Here is a 20,755-nt window from a genome sequence, read left to right as displayed (position 1 = left end):
AGCATTGTGGCAGGGGTTCCCAGTCTGTTGCAATAGCTGATTATAAATTTTCATTCCCTCTCAACTTTGCCCCTCCACATTTCCAGGTACCCTCCCAGCAAACTATACCATTTACCACAGATCATTCCTGACTACCACAGAACCAGCAGCAACAATACAGCTGCTGACCGCTTATACTTTAACCTTCAGGAATGGAAATAACTTGGACTTTTTTCTGCGGAGTCACTGGATAAACACTGCCTATCTTAAGCAGTTTGCACTGGTGCTTCAGCCACTTCCTCACTGGAATGCCAAACTGGCTTATCTTCGCCCCTTGGCAACACAGGGAGTCACGATTACAAGGACAAGTTCACCATAGGGGAGGACTTCTCCATTATTTAAGCATTTTGTTTCTTTGCTCATGTGAACTAAAAGAGCAAAGAAGAAAACTCAAAAAGTTATAAAGCAGTGACTCACATCAGGGGAGAGACAGGAAAACAAGTCTCAGGGTTGTATATGGTGACTCATATGTTCTTTGATAATGAATCTATTTTGAACTTTGAAGAAACTGCAGATAGCACCAGAGTGCAGCAACTTGTTGCAAGCTGCTCCCTGGAGATCTACTCATTTCTTCCATTATTTGCAAGATGCCGGGTAATTTGGAACAACAAACCATCTACTGGAGAAACTTGGTTCAGAGGTATCTGTGGGTGGCGGGGGAGGAATTGTTGATGTTACACACGGGATCTCCACAGATGCTGCTCGGCCTGCTAAGTTCCCTCAGCAGTTTGTTTGGTGCAACAGGCAGTGCTGCTGTGCTCGTCCACCCTCTCCACTTCAAGTACCGTCACCATCTTCGTCATCAGCCCTTCCGTCTATTCCAGGACTTGATCCACACTCAATTCTGACTACCAGCACCAAACTCCTTCCCATCTGTTAGAATCCACCCCCCCCCAACATCCTCCCCACCTTTCTAACCTTTCTCTCGCTAACCTGGCTACACCATCACCAACACCCTCCCACCCCTCAAACATCTACCTCAGGTCTCCAAAATGATCTGCCTCTAAAATGACCCTGACTCTGACAGAAATGCCTCTCCCAAACTTTTTTTTCTATTCTCAATCTGTTTCCTCTCTCCATCTTCCACACTCCACTTCCCCCAGTGTAACCCATAAGGATGACAGTAGAATAACTGGGAATTGCAGTACTCCTGGCCAACTGCCACTGCAAGACAGAGAAACCCATCGCTTATTCCTGAACATGATGCATTGATTAAATATCTTTAAAAATTTGATACAATAGCAAAAAACACAACATAGAACATAGAAATCTACAGCACAATACAGGCCCCTCTGCTCACAATGTTGTGCTGACCATGTAACCTACTCTAGAAACAGCCGAGAATTTCCCTACTGCATAGCCCTCTATCTTTCTAAACTCCATGTGCCTACCCAAGAGTCTCTTAAAAGACCCTATTGTGTTCGCCTCTACCACCATCACTGGCAGAGCATATTGGGCAAGGATTAGAAATAAATAATCAGGATCTCAAAACCCACTGAAATGCAAATCTTTCCTTCATCCTGTTTGTGAAACAAAGAAAAAGAAGTTTTCATTTCAATAGCACTTTACTCCCATAACACTGCGGAATGTCCCAAACACTTTACAGGCAATGGATTGCTTTCAAAGGGCAGTTACTTTTGTACCGAACACTGTAGCCAATTTGTACATGTAACGACCTGGGAAAGGTTTCCCTGCTAATGTAATGGTTTCTCTGTAGCGCAGTGTTTGGGTTATAACTAGAGATAACTGGGGGCTTTGGAACGTGCGCTGGCCAATGAGGGGAGATGTTGTTCCTTTCTTGTGGGCCCCGAGCGAAGGTTTTGGGGTTTTTTGTTCAGTGGGAAGATGGAGAGAGAAGATGTCAGAACACAGAAGTCGTGGTCTACAGGACAGAGTGGACTTGGAATGAGATCGGGAGTCAATGCCCGGGGGAAAGAAATCAATGGAGAACGAACAGACGGGAAAACCGTTTCATGAGAATGGGCCCTTTTTCTTTTCTGTTTCTTTACTAACCCTATAGTCAAATTAAGAATTATAAAGCTCAGTCATTTAATTGCATATTGGGTACTGTTTGTTATTTCATGGTACGGATTTGTAACGGGAAAACATCACGCAGCATCCATACAAACAAGATTTCTCAAGTTTGACCGGGCTGGAGGCTATCTGCCCCTAGAGTAGGCAGATAGCCGAACCTCAGGGTTAGATACACAAAACAGCAAACTGCAGAATTATGACGATAATTATCAAAAATGGTCATCAATTTTCTCCTATAGTTCACTCTCCACTCCTATCAGGTTCCTTCCACTCCAGCTTTTTATCTTTCCAAACAACCTGGCTTCACCTATCACCTTCCTGCTAGCCTCCTTCCCCTCCCCCTCCTGGCATCTTCCCTTTCATTTCCAGTCCTGAAGATGGGTCTCAGCCCGAAACATCGACTGTTTATCCATTTCCATACATGCTGCTTGAGCTGCTGAGTTCCTCCACCATTTTACTTTGTATTTCCAGCATCTGAAGACTTTCTCGTGTTCATAATCAGATTTAACGTTAATCTGATGATAATGATAAAAGTGATGATGATAATGATCAAAAATGATGATGATGATCAAAAATGATGATGATGATCAAAAATGATCAACTGTTGTTTAGTTAATTGGAAAGGGGTACAGAATAAAGAGGAACAGATTCCCGTGGACTGAACTAGCAAAAGTGAATGTCACACCACTAAGCGATGCGCGATTTGTGGTGTGTTTGGATTTGTTTTCTCAGCCTCTTCACACAAAAGGAATGCACATCTGACTAGTTTCCGAGTTGAAGCAAATGACCTTAAAGTAGAGCAACTTGAGGAAGCAGCTGCCACAATATAATCAAGCTCCGTCAAGATCAGGAGCAGGACAACAAAAACCTCAGCACAACAATACCAAACCGGAAAATCAGTCAAAATTACAACGTAAAGTGGTCCTCCCCTTCGATTAAATGGATTTTAAAAACCGTCGCACAATTCTAGATCGGCAACGGACAACACACATTAGAAATGCAAGGCCACAAGTCAAATAGAGCACTTCATATACAAAAGATCAACAAAATCTTTAAACACAGAACTATGTCAGTCTTGTAAGAAGACTTGATATATAGAAAGAACCCAGAAAGACTACTTCACAGTGAAATTGCACAGTATACAAGGGTAGATATGGTGGTACGTACCATTAAAGGCAGAAGCCACTTTTCAATGTGTATCTGGCTGCCAAGATTGATAACTGCCCCACCAAACAACCAGCAGACCACACCCATCTGCAGGTTAAGAGAGCAACAGAAATAAACTCAACACATTCTCAGCATAAGGCTCGACAATTAATTTGTCAGTGCACATGAAATGGATAACAAGCCTGCAACGACTTCCACAGATACAGGATGACTAATTAAATGTCAGGCAACTAGGAGCTCAGGGTCACTCCTGCTTATCGAAAGTAGGCGCTCTGCAGAACCACCATCCCATTGCATGTCTTGCATTCACTGTTCACCGCATCGTGGTTTCCTCCACAGCGGAGAAACCAAACGCACAGCAGGTGGTTGCTCTGTGCTCAGAGACCCCTCAGCTTCCAGTTGTCAGCCCTTGAATCCTTGTCCGCACCATTATAAACATCTATCACCACCCAACATGGCGCAGGGGGCAAACTTGGTGCCAATGCCTGGAACAATGCTTTCTGATTGCGGGCAAACCTCCCCAGCCGTTGCTAGGGTGGATATCACACCCCCACTGACAGCTGGCAGAATACTGCCCTGCTCCCACCCGCTAACACTAAATCTGATGGACTGAGGTATTGAACCCAACATGTGCCAGACCTGACTCTTTAGACACAACATAACTAGCTCCAACTGGACCTAGCTGAGTTAGTTCCCATTGGGCTGGGATCAGTTAGCTCCAGTATTAATGGCGGACCAATGAGGTTTGACTATAGCTTAGTCATAAATCTGTCAAAATGGTGTTAATTTTTTTGAATATCTAAATGGAAACATATACACTTCACAACACAAGCATCTTCACTTTAAAAATGCAATATAAAACAAATTCATTTAAGCAAGCATCATTCTTAAACTGACATTAGAACTTTCACTCTAAGCCATAAAGAGTACATAGTTTGGACAACAAGGTTTATGTGAAATTCAAGCACTTGGTCACTAAGACTTCCAATAGGCCACCCTTCGTTGCCTCTCTGGGAAATCAGATTTGCGTCCCTGTGGTACCCTTCCCTTTCAATAGCAAACTTCTTCCCAACTTTATGGGACTGTTCATCAAAGCCACCTCAGGTTTGACAAACAAAACTCTGATTATATTTTTACATTTGCTCATTACACTTGGAAAATTACTCCCTGACTCCCCTGAACCATCCTGTATCCTTTATCACTATTACTTTTAATCCCCTTCTGTCAACCCCAAGAATAGAAACACTTACTGCAATTTCCACACACTGGCTTTAAAGCTCAAAGACATTTCTACTGAGATAGAATTTAAAATATACAAAAACATAGAATGTTATCACATTGAAAAGCTATTTGGTCATGCTGGTGATTAGGGTCCACATGATCCTTCACTTCTCAGCAGAAATGTCTATTTCTTGCATGCACATTATTTATTTGAAGTATTGCCAAAGGCACCATGTTCCACACCCGAACTATAATCTGGCTAATAAAGACTTCTGGTTCTTAGAGTCCAAGGTCAGCAGATGTAAAAGTATTTAGTACTACATTTTCCTCCCATCCTACCAAAAAATATATAGTCCTTGATCTAGGGAGAATTTGAGAAACAGCTAGACGAATCACTGGCTGAATTGCAAACACAGCAAAATGCGGTTTGTCTGTTTATTTATTTATTTATTGGGGTGCAGTGTGGAATAAGCCCTTTTGACTCTTCGAGCCACACAGCCCAGCAACCCCCGATTTAACCCTATCCTAATCACAGGGGCAATTAAATTGGAACGTGGGAGGACACCAGAGCACCCGGAGGAAACCCACGCGGTCACGGGGAGAACGTACCAACTCCTTACAGGCAGCAGCGGGGATTGAACCCGGATCGTTGGTACTGTAAAGGGTTGTGCCCACCGCTACGCTATCGTGCAGCCCTTGGATTAGAGAATGGAATTACACAGAGTATTCAGCAGGGATGGACCTCCTTCCATCTCTCCTCTTCTCACCCTATCAGCATAATCTTAAATTTATTTCTCTCATGTATTTACCCAGCTTTCCCTTGACTATAACTATGTAATCTGCCTGAGATCATCTACATTGTACTCTATGTTCCTGTTACATTGTAGAAGCAACCCCTCAAGTCTGAGTAACACAACTTGTGTCTTACCTTCACGCCAGTTGTAAGGTCGGCTGTGGAAAGTACTTCTCCAATAGCCAAGCTTTTATTGATGCAGTTCTTTTTCTTTTCTATCTAAAAGAGCAGCCAATATGAGACATTACATTTACCTTATTAGAAAGAACAACCACTGAGTGAGCAACAAACGCGAAATGCCGGAGGAACTCAGCAGGTCAGGCAGATTCTAAGGAAATGAATAAACAGTCGGCGTTTCGGGACAACACCCTTCTTCAGGACTAAGAGGGAGGGGGGAATATGTCAGAATAATGAGGTTGGGGGAGGGGAAGGAGGTTAGCTGGAAGGTGATAGATGAAGACAGGCGGGTGGGTAAGGTCAAAGGTTGGAGAGGAAGGAATCTGAGGGGAGAGTAGTCAATAGGAGAAAGGGAAGGAGGAGGGGATGTGGGGGAAGTAATAGGTAGGTGAGAAGAGGTAAAAGGTCAGAGTGGGGAACAGGGGAAGGGATGGGGGGGGATTTGTTTACTGGAAGGTGAAATCGATATTCATGCCATCAGTTTGGAGGCTACCCAGTCAGAATATAATTTTGCTCCTTTGCCCTGAGGCATCAGAGCAGGCCATGGATTGACGTGTCAGAACAGGAATGGGAATCAGACTTAAAATGTTTGGCCACCAGGAAGTCCCGCTTGTGGCGGATAGTGTGGAGGTGCTTGCCGAAGCAGACCTCAAATTTACGACGGGTCTCACCAGTGTAGAGGAGGCCACATCGGGAGCACCGGACACAATAGACGACCGCAGCAGATTCGCAGGTGATGTGCTGCCTCACCTGGAAGGATTGCCTGGGGCCCTGAATGGAGATGAGGGAGGAGGTGTATGGGCAGGTGTAGCACTTGGGCCACTAACCAAGTTCATTTAATTAACAAAGCATTCAAGGGAAGACGTCTGGACTCCGAGCAGGCAAGTGTCCCCCAGCTGAAGGCGCACTTGAGCAGAGCACTGATAGGTTACAATGCCACAGAGTCACTGCCAACAATAGTTCATAACACTCATTTGGACTCGTGCAACTCCTTTTATACTTCCCCAGTGTCCCTAGTACAAGTACAGTAAGACTTCAATAATCCACTGTCCAATTCTTCAGAAATCCTGACAGCTTGGCTTCTGACTCACTTATCAGCCCAGAGTTGAGAATCAGGGGTTCACCGTGTATGTTGGGTGTGCAGTCAAAATCAGGGTCTAGAGTCCATTATGATTTCAGTTCGTTCTGACAAACTGAGGGGTGCAAGTTGAAACTTACAAGACGGAACTCACCAGGCTCTATTTTCCACACCCTCTCAGGGCTCTGCTTTCCTTTCTCTTTACACTAACTGTATTCACTAAAAAATGCATTACACTATTGTGTAAAAAGCAATACAAGTGAGTTGGGCTATTTAGAGGAGCGGTGTCCAATAGTTGGGAACATCTTCTAGCCCAACACCAAAGTCCAAGGCTCCTGTAACAACTTTCGAAACATCACTTTCTATTGGCCAACTAATGCACAGCAATGTTCCATCAAGAAGAAAATAAATAAACAAGCAATGTGTTTTTGGTGTCGTGACCATGGGTGAAGCACCAGTTCCGACCTGGGGCTCCTAACCATTTTTGGGCCGTAGACCACCAACACCAACAGAGGGATCCATTCTTTTCATTGTCACCAGTGGACCTCCTCTATCTTTCTTCCAATGATAAATTAGAAATTATACCGAAACGGTTTTTGCGTTATATGTCAATGATTTGGATGATGGAATTGATGGCTTTGTTGCAAAGTTTGCAGACAGTACTAAGGTAAGTGGAGGAGCAGGTAGTTTCCAAGTAGAGAGGCTACAGAAAAATAGGAGACAGATTAGGAGAATGGGCAAAGAAGGAGCAAATGGAATACAGTGTCGGGAAGTACAAGGTCATGCACTTTGGTAGAAGAAATAAAAAGCTATTTTCTAAATGGAAAGAAAATTCAAACAACTGAGGTGCAAGGGGACTTGGGAGTCCTTGTGCAGGATTCCCTAAAAGGTTAATTTGCAGGTTGAGTCTGTGGTGAGGAAGGCAAATGTGATGTTAGCATTCATTTCAAGAGGGCTAGAATATAAAAGCAAAGATGTTTTGTTGAGAATTTGTAAGGCACTGGTGCGGCCTCACTGGGGAGCATTATGAGCAGTTTTGGGCCCCTTATCTTAGAAAGAATGTGCTGAAACTGGAGAGGGTTCAAAGGAGGTTCACAAATGATTCCAGGATCAAACAGCTTGTCATGAAGACCATTTGATGGCTCTGGGCCTGTATTCATTAGAATTCAGAAGAAGGAAGGGTGACCTCATTGAAACCTATCAAATGATGAAGGGCCTTGATACACTGAATGTGGGGAGGATGTTTCCTATTGCGAGAGAGTCCAAGACCAGAGGAAACAGCCTTGGATTAGAGGGGTGTTATTTTAGAAAGGAGATGAAGAGGATTTTTTTAAGCCAGTGAGTGGTGAATCTGTGGAATTTGTTGCCACAGGCAACTGTGGATGGCAAGTCTTTATGTATATTTAAGGCAGAGGTTGATAGATTCTTGATTGGTCAGGGTATGAAGAGATATGGGGAGAAGGCAGGAAATTGGGGCTGAGAGGAAAGATGAATCAGCCATGAAGAAATGGCATGGACTAGATGGGCCAAATGGCCTTATTCTGCTCCTATATCTTATAGTCTTTTGGTTTTAAACAGTTGGCTTGGTTTAATAGTAGTGCTCTCTCTTAGGAAAGGGGATAACTGCACTCATTTAAGGACTCTTACAATTTCATGTATGTTAATGATTGCTATTTATTTATATCACATTTGCACAGTTTGTTGTCCATTGATCCTGTTTAGTTACCGTTCTATAGGTTTGCTAAGAATGCTCGCAGAAAAAGAATCTTAGGGTTGTATGTGATGACATGTATGTACTCTGATAATGAATTTTACTTTGACTTGTGCTTGTAACCTAGGCTAACAATTGGGTCCTCAGTTACAGTTAGAATGGAGCTTTATTCCGTGGAACATGAGAGATTGAGGTGGCCTGATACTAGAGGTATACAAAATCAAGAGTGGCACAGACAGATTGAAGGTACACAGTCTTTTTCACTGGGAGTAAGAGCTAAAAACAAGAGGGCATAGGTTTAAGATCAGAGGCAAGAGGTTTAGAAAGGATATTTAGAAACAGCTTTTCATGCAAAGGGTGGTGCGCATTTGGAATGAAATGCCAGAAACAGAGGTTGAAGCAGAAATATTGGCGACATTTAAAAGCCATTGAATTAAGTACATGAATAGTTACTGCCGGTTATGCACTGGTGCTTAGGGCAGAAATAAAAGTCCTCCATCTCTCCTGTCTTTGGCCATCTTCTCTATTATGCCCCTGGGGTGCTTCTGGATCCTCATTTCTGCGTCTATGAGAAGGCACCAAGTTGTCTTTGGACTCCCATGTTTCCTCCAGTGAAGTGCTGTCTTGATAATGGAGTTTGACTCTCCTCACATCATTTGCCCAATCCATCTCTAATGTTTCCTCGTGATGATGGTGGCCATGTCCTCTTGATGGCACCGAAGGAGTAGGGCGTGGTTGGGGAATCTTCCTTTGCTGGAAAATACTGTGGATCTTCCAGAGGCTCATGGAGTGGAATGATGGCGGTTTGACAAGGTCATTCTCTGTAACGCACCATCATTCTGACTCGGACAGAACACAGCTCTGGTACAGCTTTATCTTGGTGCAGACGCTGTTCTTGGTTGATCCCCACACGTTGCCCATTGATCTGAAGATGTTGCTGAGTCTGCACCGGATGCAAGTACATGGATGGGAGAGGTTAGAGGACCGTGGGCCAAATAAGGGCAGATGGGAGTAGGACACTGGACAACAGTCGACATGGACGGGTTGAGCCAATTTCCATACCGTATGACTCAATAACACTGCCTTCCTTAGCCATTTCATCTAAAGGCAACCCATATATTTACATCTAGGATCAGGATTAGATAATGATGTCCACACACCCCCACAGAAAATCATCTGTAAAACTTGTACCACAAACACTGCATTTGAATCTCTACCCTCATCAAATAATACTTAAGGCGCTTTAAAAAATCTCCTTCTTTACAATCTTCCCTTCCAGAAATGCTGCTTTTCAGTCTCTATCCCTTTTCATTCCAGGAGCTCACTCGAGCGTTAGCAGCCACACACCAAACTGAACGCAGCTGAACCGCAGAAAACAAACCAACACAGCGAAACCCCTCAGGCAGAAACAAGATATTGATCAACCAAACTATTTCTAGTGTCGCAACACTGAGGGGCAATTCATAGCATCAAAGAGAAGCACAGCAGTGCAGTCCCTTTGGTCCGCCACATCAACACCAACCACGATTCTTCTCTGCATTAACCCCATCTGCCACCGTTAAACCCAAGCACCTCTACTGCTTTCTTAGTACTTCTCCAAATGCCTTTTGAACAATGTCATATAACCATATAACAATTACAGCCATCTCGGCCCTTCTAGTTCGTGCTGAATACTTACTCTCACCTAGTCCCACCTACCTGTACTCAGCCCATAACCCTCTATTCCTTTCCTGTCCATATACCCATCCAATTTTTTAAAAAATGACAAAATCGAACCTGCCTCTACCACTTCTACTGGAAGCTCATTCCACACAGCTACCATTTTCTGAGTAAAGAAGTTCCCCCTAAACTTTTGCCCCTTAACTCTCAACTCATGTCCTCTTGTTTGAATCTCCCCTACTCTCAATGGAAAAAGCCCATCCACGTCAACTCTCTCTATCACCTTCATAATTTTAAATACCTCTATCAAGTCCCCCCTCAACCTTCTAAGCTCCAAAGAATAAATACCTAACTTGTTCAACCTTTCTCTGTAACTTAGGTGCTGAAACCCAGGTAATATTCTAGTAAATCTCCTCTGTACTCTCTCTAATTTGTTGACATCTTTCCTATAATTCGGTGACCAGAACTGTACACAATAATCTTGTACAATTTTAACATTAGATAGATAGATAGATAGATAGATAGATACTTTATTCATCCCCATGGGGAAATTCAACTTTTTTTTTTCTATGTCCCATACACTTGTTGTAGCAAAACTAATTACATACAATACTTAACTCAGTAAAAAATATGATATGCATCTAAATCACTATCTCAAAAAGCATTAATAATAGCTTTTAAAAAGTTCTTAAAAGTTCTTACATCCCAACTCCTATACTCAATGCTCTGATTTATAAAGGCCAGCATACCAAAAGCTTTCTTCACCACCCTATCCACATGAGATTCCACCTTCAGGGAACTATGCACCATTATTCCTAGATCACTCTGTTCTACTACATTCCTCAACGCCCTACCATTTACCATGCATGTCCTATTTTGATTATTCCTACCAAAATGTAGCACCTCACACTTCTCAGCATTAAACTCCATCTGCCATCTTTCAGCCCACTCTCCTAACTGGCCTGAATCTCTCTGCAAGCTTTGAAAACCTACTTCATTATCCACAATGCCACCTATCTTAGTATCATCTGCATACTTACTAATCCAATTTACCACCCCATCATCCAGATCATTAATGTATATGACAAACAACATTGGACCCTGAGGCACACCACTAGTCACCGGCCTCCAACTTAACAAACAGTTATCCACCACTACTCTCTGGCATCTCCCATCTAGCCACTGTTGAATACATTTTACTATTTCAATATTAACACCTAACGATTGAACCTTCCTAACTAACCTTCCGTGTCATTACATCTGACTCTTTGCCTCATCTAGCAGCTTGATCTATACAAGGACCACTCCGTGTTTGGAAATATCTGCTCCTCAGATCTCTTTTGTTTCTCCCTCCCCCTTAAACCAGGGGTTCCTGGCCTTTTTTATGGCATGGACCAATACCACTGAGAAGGTGGTCTATGGACCCCAGGTTGGGAAGCTCTGCCCTCTAGCTTTAAACCCCCTATCTTGGATAAAAGTCTCTGACTATCTAACCATCAATATCCTATATACCATCCCAAGGTGAAAGTCAAAGTCAAATTTATAGTCACATATGCACAACTACATTTGTATATGCAGATATAATGAAGAACTTACTTGCAGCAGCATCACAGCCACATAACATCATGTAAGCAGCATTCATAAGAAAAACATAAATTATACACAATTTTACAAGAAAGAACACAGCTAAAACAAAAGTCCATTTTAGTGCAAAGTTATCAAAGTGCCCAGAGTGTTGCTCAAGTGTAGGGATTTGGTTGGTTCAAGAGCTGAATGGTTAAAGGGAAGTTGCTGCCTTGAACCTGGTGCAGTGGGACTTTAGGCTTTTCTTCCTCCACGGCTCAGATGGTGGGGATCTTTGATAATGGATGTTACCTTCTTTAGGCAGCACCTACAGTAGTGGTCACCAACCTTTTGAAGCCCAAGATCCCCTAGCTCGGCCTTAGTGAAAGGCAAGATCGATCCCAGATCGATTAGTTACACGCATGCGCACCGGGGCAGAAAAGACCGGAAGTAAAACCCCGCAACCCAGAAGCAGAAATAATGTATGAACACCAGGGGTCCCCGCCCTTTTTTGCACCACGGACCGGTTTAATATTGACAATATTCTTGCAGACTGGCCGCCGGGGGGGTGCTAAACACCACGGAAATACAGCGATACTCAAAGGGGATTCCTTATGCCCAGTCTATTCCACGATTTAGTTTTCGCGGCTCTCGGCACTTAGCTGTTATCCCTCGCTGCTCACGTTTTTTCCGCTGAAAAAACTCAGTGGGTTTGTCTTTAAGTGCGGGGTGCTTGGTCTCAAGGTGCCGAAGCAGTTTTGAGGGCTTCATTGCCTCAAGAGACAGCCTCAAGCCCGCCGCCAGACGCCTTGGCCAGGTGTGGCTGGTCGTGGGCGGGGTGAGAGGACAAGGTCAGGGCTGGAGGTCCCCGTGCCAGAGCCGCGGTGGTCGCAGTCCGGAGAGAGTGACCGACCGAGCAAGGAGAGTGAAAGGCCCGCACCCGCCCCCTTTATAGGATCTATCGGCCGACAAAAGTTTGTTTCAGTAGATCGCAGCGAGGTAGCTGCTCTGCTACTTATGAAACCCTGAGCCCAAATGAGGTCGTCTGCGAATATTTTAGCACCGGGATCCCCACGAACATTCGGTGTGCGAAACAGGTTTAGAAGCGGCGCCCATCTGTCCGCGCTCCAGGCTGGGAGCAACAGGACTTCCCACCGGCCGCGCGAGGGTATCACTGCGGTTAGGCAACTGATGTGTCCTCGTGTGGGTTCAAGTTCAAAAGTGGGCTGACAGGGAATGAGGAAAGGTGCAGCTGACTCATATTGTTTCCTCGCAGCCCAGTGGTTGGGGATCACTGAAGTACACTGTGTAGTGCGGGGAGCTATGCGCATGCGCACTGGGCAGAAAGAATGGAACTAAAACCCCACAGCCTGGAAACAATCTCTCAACAGTATTTGTGTATTTATTTTTCTTTTTTTGTCGGGATCCACTGGGGAAGTCTCAAAGGTCGACCAGTCGATCGCGATCAACGGGTTGGCGACCACTAACCTACAGATACTAATGGTGGGGAGGGAAGTGCCTATGATTTACTGATCAGAGTTCACTACTCTCTGCAGCCTCTTACATTCCTGCACATTAAATCTGCGACACCAGACCATGATGCAACCAGTCAGCGAGCATTCAACAGTACATCCGTAGACTGTTCAGTGATAAACCAAACCTCCTATGCCTTCCTTATGATTACATCTACACTCGGCCACTTTATTAGGTAACCTGTACATCTGCTCATTAATGCAAATATCTAATCAGCCAATCACGTGGCGGCAACTCAACGCATAAAAGCACGTAGGCATGGTCAAAAGGGTCAGTTGTTGTTCAGTCCAAGTATCAGAACGGGGAAGAAATGTGATGATTGTGGAATGATTGTTGGTGTCTGATGGTGTGGTTATCTCAGTATCTTCAGAGTATCTCAGAAACTGCTGATCTCCCGGGATTTTCACACACAAAAGTCTCTAGAGTTTACAGAGAATGGTGCGAGAAACAAAAATCATGCAGAGAGCAGCAGTTCTCTGGGCAAAAACACCTTGTTAATGAGATAGGTGAGAGGAGAGCAACCAGACTGGTTCAAGCTGACAGGAAGGCAACAGTAACTCAAATAACCACGCGTTACAACAGCGGTGTGCAGAAGAGCATCTCTGAACGCACAGCACATCAATCCTATAGCATCAGAAGACCAGGAACATACACTCACTGACTATTTTATTAGGTACTGGTACGTGCTGGGCCCAAGACAGGTCATACAATATGTTAATGTCAATTACAAAGGGAATGATGACTTTTTCAGCCTCACAATTTTGATTTTTAATTTTTAGTAAATAGTTGACAAGTTTCAAAATTTTTCTTTTGACTTGATAGTTTGCACAATGTTTTATAGATTAGCTTAAAAAACACCTACCTCATTATATTTTAAATTTAGAAAATGAGACAGTAAAATGTGAAGCTAATTGTAGGAGCTAAATACTTTGTCAAGGCACTGTACACATAACTCAGAATTCTCTTAAAGCGTCAACTCAGGATTATGTTCTCAAGTCCCAATTCTATTGATATATATTCTGTTTGATTACACTATTAGGATTGGTTCTTTGAAAGGAAATTATTCTGCAAGAATACCTGTTCTTCCAATTGTTGTTGAACCATTGGTAACTTTATAACATACTTGACTCGTTCAGAAGACAGGTCACGCATCTCATCTAGATTCAGGTCATACCTATAAAGAACAGATTTCTGTTAATACAATTATTATTATTAACAATAATAACTATTGTTACAATTAACAATATTAACAATAATTATTATTATTGTTGGTCCCTCAACACCAGCTCCATAGCAAAGAAAACCCAGAAGCGTCTCTACTTTCTGCGAAGGCTGAGGAAAGTCCATCTCCCAGCCCCCATCCTCATCACATTCTACAGGGGTTGTATTGAGAGCATCCTGAGCAGCTGCATCACTGCCTGGTTCGGAAATTGCACCATCTCGGATCACAAGACCTTGCAGTGGATAGTGAGGTCAGCTGAGAAGATCATCGGGTTCTCTCTTCCCGCCATTACAGACATTTACACTACACTCTGCATCCGCAAAGCAAACAGCATTATGACGGACCCCATACACCCCTCATACAAACTCTTCTCCCTCTTGCCGTCTGGAAAAAGGCTCCAAAGCATTCGCGCTCTCACGACCAGACTGTGCAACAGTTTCTTCCCCCAAGCCATCAGACTCCTCAATACCCAAAGTCTGGACTGATACCAACTTACTGCTCTCTACTGTGCCTATTGTCTTGTTTATTATTTATTGTAATGCCTGCACTGTTTTGTGCACTTTATGCAGTCCTGGGTAGGCCTTTAGTCTAGTGTACCTTTTTCTCTGTTGTTTTTACGTAGTTCAATGTAGTTTTTGTATTGTTTCATGTAGCACCATGGTCCTGAAAAAAGTTATCTTGTTTTTAACTGTGTACTGTACCAGCAGTTATGGTCGAAATGATAATAAAAAGTAACTTGACTTGACTTGATATCAACTCCTACTTTCATCATCCCAAAACATACTCATAGTTAAATTATTTATCACTTTACAAATCTGAAATTTAAATGGTAAAGTAGAATTAAACAAACACTCAGTATCTCTGCATTTGCATACTTCAGGGATGTGAAGTACTTCAGATTATTGTCAACAGTAATATCAATTATTCTTGAAGTTCAACTGACAACAATCTGAAACTGCACCATACAACTTGCAATTACACAAGCGTTTAATGTGCCAGAACACACTGTTACGAAGGATGAACAACTCTGATGGGCGGAAGGGTACAGAGTAGCCCATGTCCCCCTCCCATGGGAGAATTACAAACCGTTACTGTTGCCAGGCTGCTAATGAGAGAGAAAGAGATGGAACAAAACATACTGGGACTGGAACATTTGCTTCAGACAAGGGCGAGATAACACCCGGGGAGAGAGACCATATTATGACTCCTGTAAGACTCACGGCTCCGGAGAGGGCTGTTTACTTGGTACTATTCTGTTCATTAAAATTCCTCAATGGACAGCTGGAGTGGGCTGGTTTGATGGGCTAAGCCATTCAAAACTGATTGACATCCGAGACCCCGTGAGTAGGGATAAAAGTGAGGTCTGGGGAGACACACCAGGAGATGCAGCAAGAGACACACTAGTGAGCACTGCTTAAGTGTTGGAACCCACGAGAAAGTGTGGGGCATCGGAGACCGAATAAAGGATCGGTCAATTTTAACTCACAGTGGGGGTTTGTGTGTGTGTCCACCCTTGCCTGGGTGACGAGTCCACCATAGAAGAACGGTCTAGCTAAAGGACAGAGGGGTCATACCTGAATGGCCACAACAACACATCGACGGATCAAGAAAGTAAAGGAAGGTTTGAATGACTGTAGCTGTCACTGTTTGCTCGCCCTCTCTCTCTCTCTCTCCCTCCCTCCCTCCAACGGTTACAACAAAAGAACCAACGACTACCTTAGCCTGTATGAACTGAACTGAACTTTATATTCACATATGACAATTCATTATCCCCTAGACATCGATAGAGCTTGTTTATTATTGATTATTATTATTCCCACACTTTTAGGTTTAGTATTGCTAACGTGTATTCTCTGTATATTTGCATTGTTGATATTGATTTGTATATTTTACTAATAAACACTGTTTGGAAAATAGTACCAGACTCCAACAGACACTTCTATCTTTGCTGGTAAGACACCCAGTTACGGGGTACGTAACAACTCCAAGGCATCAAGCAAGGGAATCGGCAAAGTAAAATTGAGCCAGAAGGAGGTACATGGGCAGGAACAAGCACAAGATGCAGACTGTGTTTTTTACATTCAATTAATAGCATTTGAGAAGGGAGGGAACGGTGGTCAGCAGTCCAGAGCTTAGTCAGTCACCAAAGATGGAACACAGAAAAATTAGGGATACACAGGATGTCAGAAATACATGCAAGTTAAATCACTGGACAAACAACTAGAGACCTGAACTATGGCTTCACAGACAAATTCAATTTCTATAGTAGCAGACAAGAAATTTGAATTTGGAATACTTTGAAAATAGAATAAATTCTATTCTATAGTAGCATAGTGGTCAGCACAAAACTTTTAGAGTACCAGAGACATGGGTTCAATTGCCACTGCTGCCTGTCCGTTCTCCCCGTAACCACACTATTTCCTCTGGGTGTTCCAGCTTCCTCCCACAGTCCAAAGATGTACCAGTTGGTAGGCTGATTGGTCATTGCAAATTGTCTAGTGGTTAGGCCAGGATTAAATTGCACAAAGAGCCAGAAGGGCCTATTCCACACTATATTTCAATAAATAAAACATTAATCTGCAATAGTAATAAAAAAACCCACTGGACTCTGATTAAAAATTCTTCTGGCTCCCAAGTATTCTTCAGGGAAAGTTATTTCCATCCTTACTTGGTCTGGTCTATATCTAATTCCTGTGGTTCAGGATTAACCAAAACATTCTCTTGTTCAACCTCAAAGAACAGCCAGGGAAAAGGAAGGGTTTATTACAAAAGAGAACAAAATCCATTCATTATTAGAAATCAGGGAGATGGCCTGAGCAGAAGGTCAAGACAAATAGCGCTGAGATGAAGCTGGTGCATTAGAGAAATATGCATCCCAATGACGGGACTCGTGACTGGCGCAAAGATCAGCCCTTGTCCTCATCTTCCTGGAGGAGGAGGAAGAGGACAGTGAAGTTGTGTAACTAATAGAGCTGCTGCCTCACAGAACCAGAGGCTCAGGTTCAATCCCGACCCTGGATACTGTCTGCACAGAGTTTGCAAGTTTACTCTGTGACCATGTGTGTTCCTCCAGGCGCTCTAGATTCTTTCTACATCTCGGAAATATATCATCGGCAGGGGTATTGTAACTACTGTTGTAAATCGCCCTGAATGTGTAAGAGAATGCAGGAGTAGTTGGTGAGAATGTGGGAAGAGTAAAGGAGAATTAATGTAGGTTTGGGTGTAAATAAATGGTTAATGGTCAGCAAGTATTCAGTAGGCCAAAGTGACCATTTCCATCTTGTATTTTTCTATAAGGAATGGCTCTGCAAATGACCACACTCTACCCCTGATGCCTCTTTATCATTACCCAGCTGGTGAGGGAAAATAGCCTGGCTTCATTTCTAATTATCTACATTCTTCTGGTCTGAAGGTCATCTCCGAAACAAATGTGACACTGAAGTGCCGACAATCCAACAGTCCAAAGACGTACTGGTCCCTAGCTTAATTGTCATTGTAAATTGTCCCGTGATTAGGCTAGGGTTAAATCTGGGGTTGCAGGACGGCATGGGGTGGAAGGGCCTATTCCACACTGAATCTCTAAATAAATAAGTAATCTGGTTCAGTTCTGGCCTGAATGAAGAAGCCTTTGACTGTGATAGGCTCTGAGTACAGCGCTGTTTTATCCTGTTGGAGGAAATTTCTGATGTCAGGCAAGCAGCGTTACAATTTAGGGAAAGCGACGGTGAGGGCAACCTGGCTGGTCGCTGCACGCTAATGCAGCATCTCGGCCCAAAACGTCGACTGTTTACTCTTTTCCATAGATGCTGCCTGGCCTGCTGAGTTCCCCCAGCATTTTATGTGTGTTGCTTCGGAAATTGATGGTGTCAGTTTGAGTGGTTTTATGAATGGGCAGCATGGTTGTCATGGTTACGTTTCTTGTGGGGAGTTAGAAGATTCAGAAAGAGAAGGCACTACATATTATTGTAACTGTGAGTGGAATGTTGAAAATGAGACCAGGTTAATTGTCCAAACCAGCCAGGTGATGATGAAAAGGTGTTTTCAGAGAATAGCACAGACCTATAGATCACAGAAATTGTTGCTTTGGCCCACTGACCCTCAACCACATATTTGCATCTAATCCTGCAATGACTCACCTCATTTGCAGCAGAACGTTTCCTCTGTGCCACTGTTAACTCTAGATTTGACTATTCCAATGATGCTCCTGGCATCCTTTCCTTTGTCCTTGTCTGGTAGATCCAAACATCTACAAGCTGTGTTGTAATACACTCTGGCCCAGTCAACCATGATGCTAATTTGCATTAGCTCCGAGTTAACCAACATCTTGGTGTAAAAATTCCTGTAGCTATTTTCAAGTAACTTCACTGCTACCTCATCTTTGATCTCTCCTCCAGTGTCTTAACTTGGAGTCCCCCACATCTTCCTCTTCTGACTTCACTCTAAGTTTCAGAAATGTGCCTCACACCCTTTACTCTGGGTTTCACTCTCTTGGCTTCTCTCCCTCATCTTCACTACACACACAAAATGCTGGAGGAACTCAGCAGGTCACAGACAGACAGACATACTTTATTGATCCCGAGGGAAATTGGGTTTCGTTACAGTCGCACCAACCAAGAATAGTGTCGAAATATAGCAATATAAAACCATAAATAATTAAATAATAATGTAGATTATGCCAAGTGGAAATAAGTCCAGGACCAGCCCATTGGCTCAGGGTGTCTGACACTCCAAGGGAGGAGTTGTAAAGTTTGATGGCCACAGGCAGGAATGACTTCCTATGACGCTCAGTGTTGCATCTCGGTGGAATGAGTCTCTGGCTGAATGTACTCCTGTGCCTAACCAGTACATTATGGAGTGGATGGGAGACATTGTCCAAGATGGCATGCAAGGTCAGGTAGCAGCAATGGTAAATAGTGAAGAGTCGATGTTTTGGGCCAAGACCCTTCATCAGGGCTGGGAATTATTCACTATTAAGCCGCTCTTTGAAACGTTATCACTTGGAACAAATTCCTGATTACCTGCCAAAATTAATCGTGCATCTCAGTGTCAAATTCTGCTTGACACTCCTGCAAAGTGTGCTGGGACATCTTTCTGAACTACAGGCATTATTGGCGCAGCGATGAAAAGACACAAATCAAATCCAACCGCATTAGTAAAAAGTAGAGAGGTCTAGAGTGATTATGGAGTTTACAATAGGAGTTTCAGAATCAGTTAGCTAAAGAGGCCTTCCAGTAAGAGTTGAACAATGGTTTCTATACAATTCGAGTTATCTAGCAGTATCTGATGAAATCCAAACAATGCAGATGGGGGCACCAAGTGGATCTGCAGATTCCTTGCCCTCACACTCTTTTCCATCATCTATGACTTCAGGGATTTCTTCTGTATCCCTCCCAGATCATCAATGCTAAAATTGAATAACCTCCCACACATTTTGCCTGGTTTATCACTTCTAAAATAAAATCATTTGACAGATTTAATTTGAAGTATTACAGTGAGTGATTTACCAGAGCTAATCTAAATCTTGCATTCTAACATTCTACAGGTCAGTCAATACATTTGCTTACAATAGTATTAAATCATTTACAGGGTTCAGAGGCCGGGCAACACGGGGCCATTTGCTTTAATATTTCAAAAAAAATGCATTAAACAAACAGTATAAATGTCAAGCAACACACACAATGCTGGGGGAATTCAGCAGATCCGGCAGGATCTATGGAAATCAATCAACAGTTGACGCTTCGGGCCGAGACTCTTGTTCAGCTCCAACTGTATAACTGTAGATGTTATACATATTGTACAGGACAAGAAATGATCCAAACAAGACCGCCTAGAGGGAAAGGCAGATTAGCGGTGTAAACTGTGAAGAGAAGCCCGCATCACATGGCACTCAAGATAACATTTTAAATAAACGGTAACCCGGAAAGAGGAAGGATCCCGGCGGCTGGCGCGGCCGGCTTGAAAGGCTTGGGTGTATGTGTGATTGTGCGCCCCGAGTACCGGCTTACCTGTGCTGGCGGAACAGTTGGCTCTGTGCGGTCTGCCGCCGGAGCTGATTCTTCAACTGCCAGTGCTGCCCGTCCAGGTACCTGGCCAGCGAAGTGTCTCTAATGCCCAATCTCTCTTCTATTGCGTTATCTTCCTCTTCCTGGTGCTGGTGCTGAGAATGGTCTCCCCGCATGTTTAGTACTCTTTTTACTCCCCAGCTCCCCTCACTTCTCTGCCTCGTTTCCGGGTAAAATGTATCTTTTGCCCCCACTCGGTAACATTTCCCGCACCCGGGGTTCGCGCGGCTCCGGGCGCGTCAGCACGCACGCGGGGCGGGGCGGGGCGGGGCCGTGTATGGAAGCCCAGCTCCGGCTGAGAATTTCCCTGGCAAAGGGAAACGGCAGATGCCATGTGCCACTCCACGACAAAACAGCGTTTTCTTTAAACAAAAATGGTCAAAGTCGAGTTAATTGTCATACGCGCGGTACTGGGATGTGAACTTCCCGCTGCCTCCTGTTCAGGACATTTACAGAGACAGGTGCGTAAAAAAGGGCCCGGAGGATCATTATGGAC

General features: G+C 43.7%; 1 protein-coding gene across 1 annotated transcript in view; it reads right to left on the bottom strand.

Moving 5' to 3' along the window:
* LOC140732652 (acyl-coenzyme A oxidase-like protein) overlaps nucleotides 1–20,501 on the bottom strand; it is a 34,851-nt gene extending 14,350 nt beyond the window's left edge. Inside the window, exons 1-4 of the mRNA XM_073055345.1 lie at nucleotides 20,203–20,501; nucleotides 14,053–14,149; nucleotides 5,390–5,473; nucleotides 3,241–3,327 (exon numbers count right to left, since the gene is read on the bottom strand). Of these exons, the coding sequence (XP_072911446.1) occupies nucleotides 3,241–3,327; nucleotides 5,390–5,473; nucleotides 14,053–14,149; nucleotides 20,203–20,375 (441 nt within the window). The 5' untranslated portion in view covers nucleotides 20,376–20,501. The remainder of the gene's footprint in view (nucleotides 1–3,240; nucleotides 3,328–5,389; nucleotides 5,474–14,052; nucleotides 14,150–20,202) is intronic.
* Nucleotides 20,502–20,755: the final 254 nt, after the last annotated feature.

This window comes from Hemitrygon akajei, chromosome 9 (genome assembly GCF_048418815.1).
Source record: "Hemitrygon akajei chromosome 9, sHemAka1.3, whole genome shotgun sequence".
NCBI classification, from domain to species: Eukaryota; Metazoa; Chordata; class Chondrichthyes; order Myliobatiformes; family Dasyatidae; genus Hemitrygon; species Hemitrygon akajei.
This window is presented reverse-complemented; position numbering and strand designations above follow the sequence as displayed.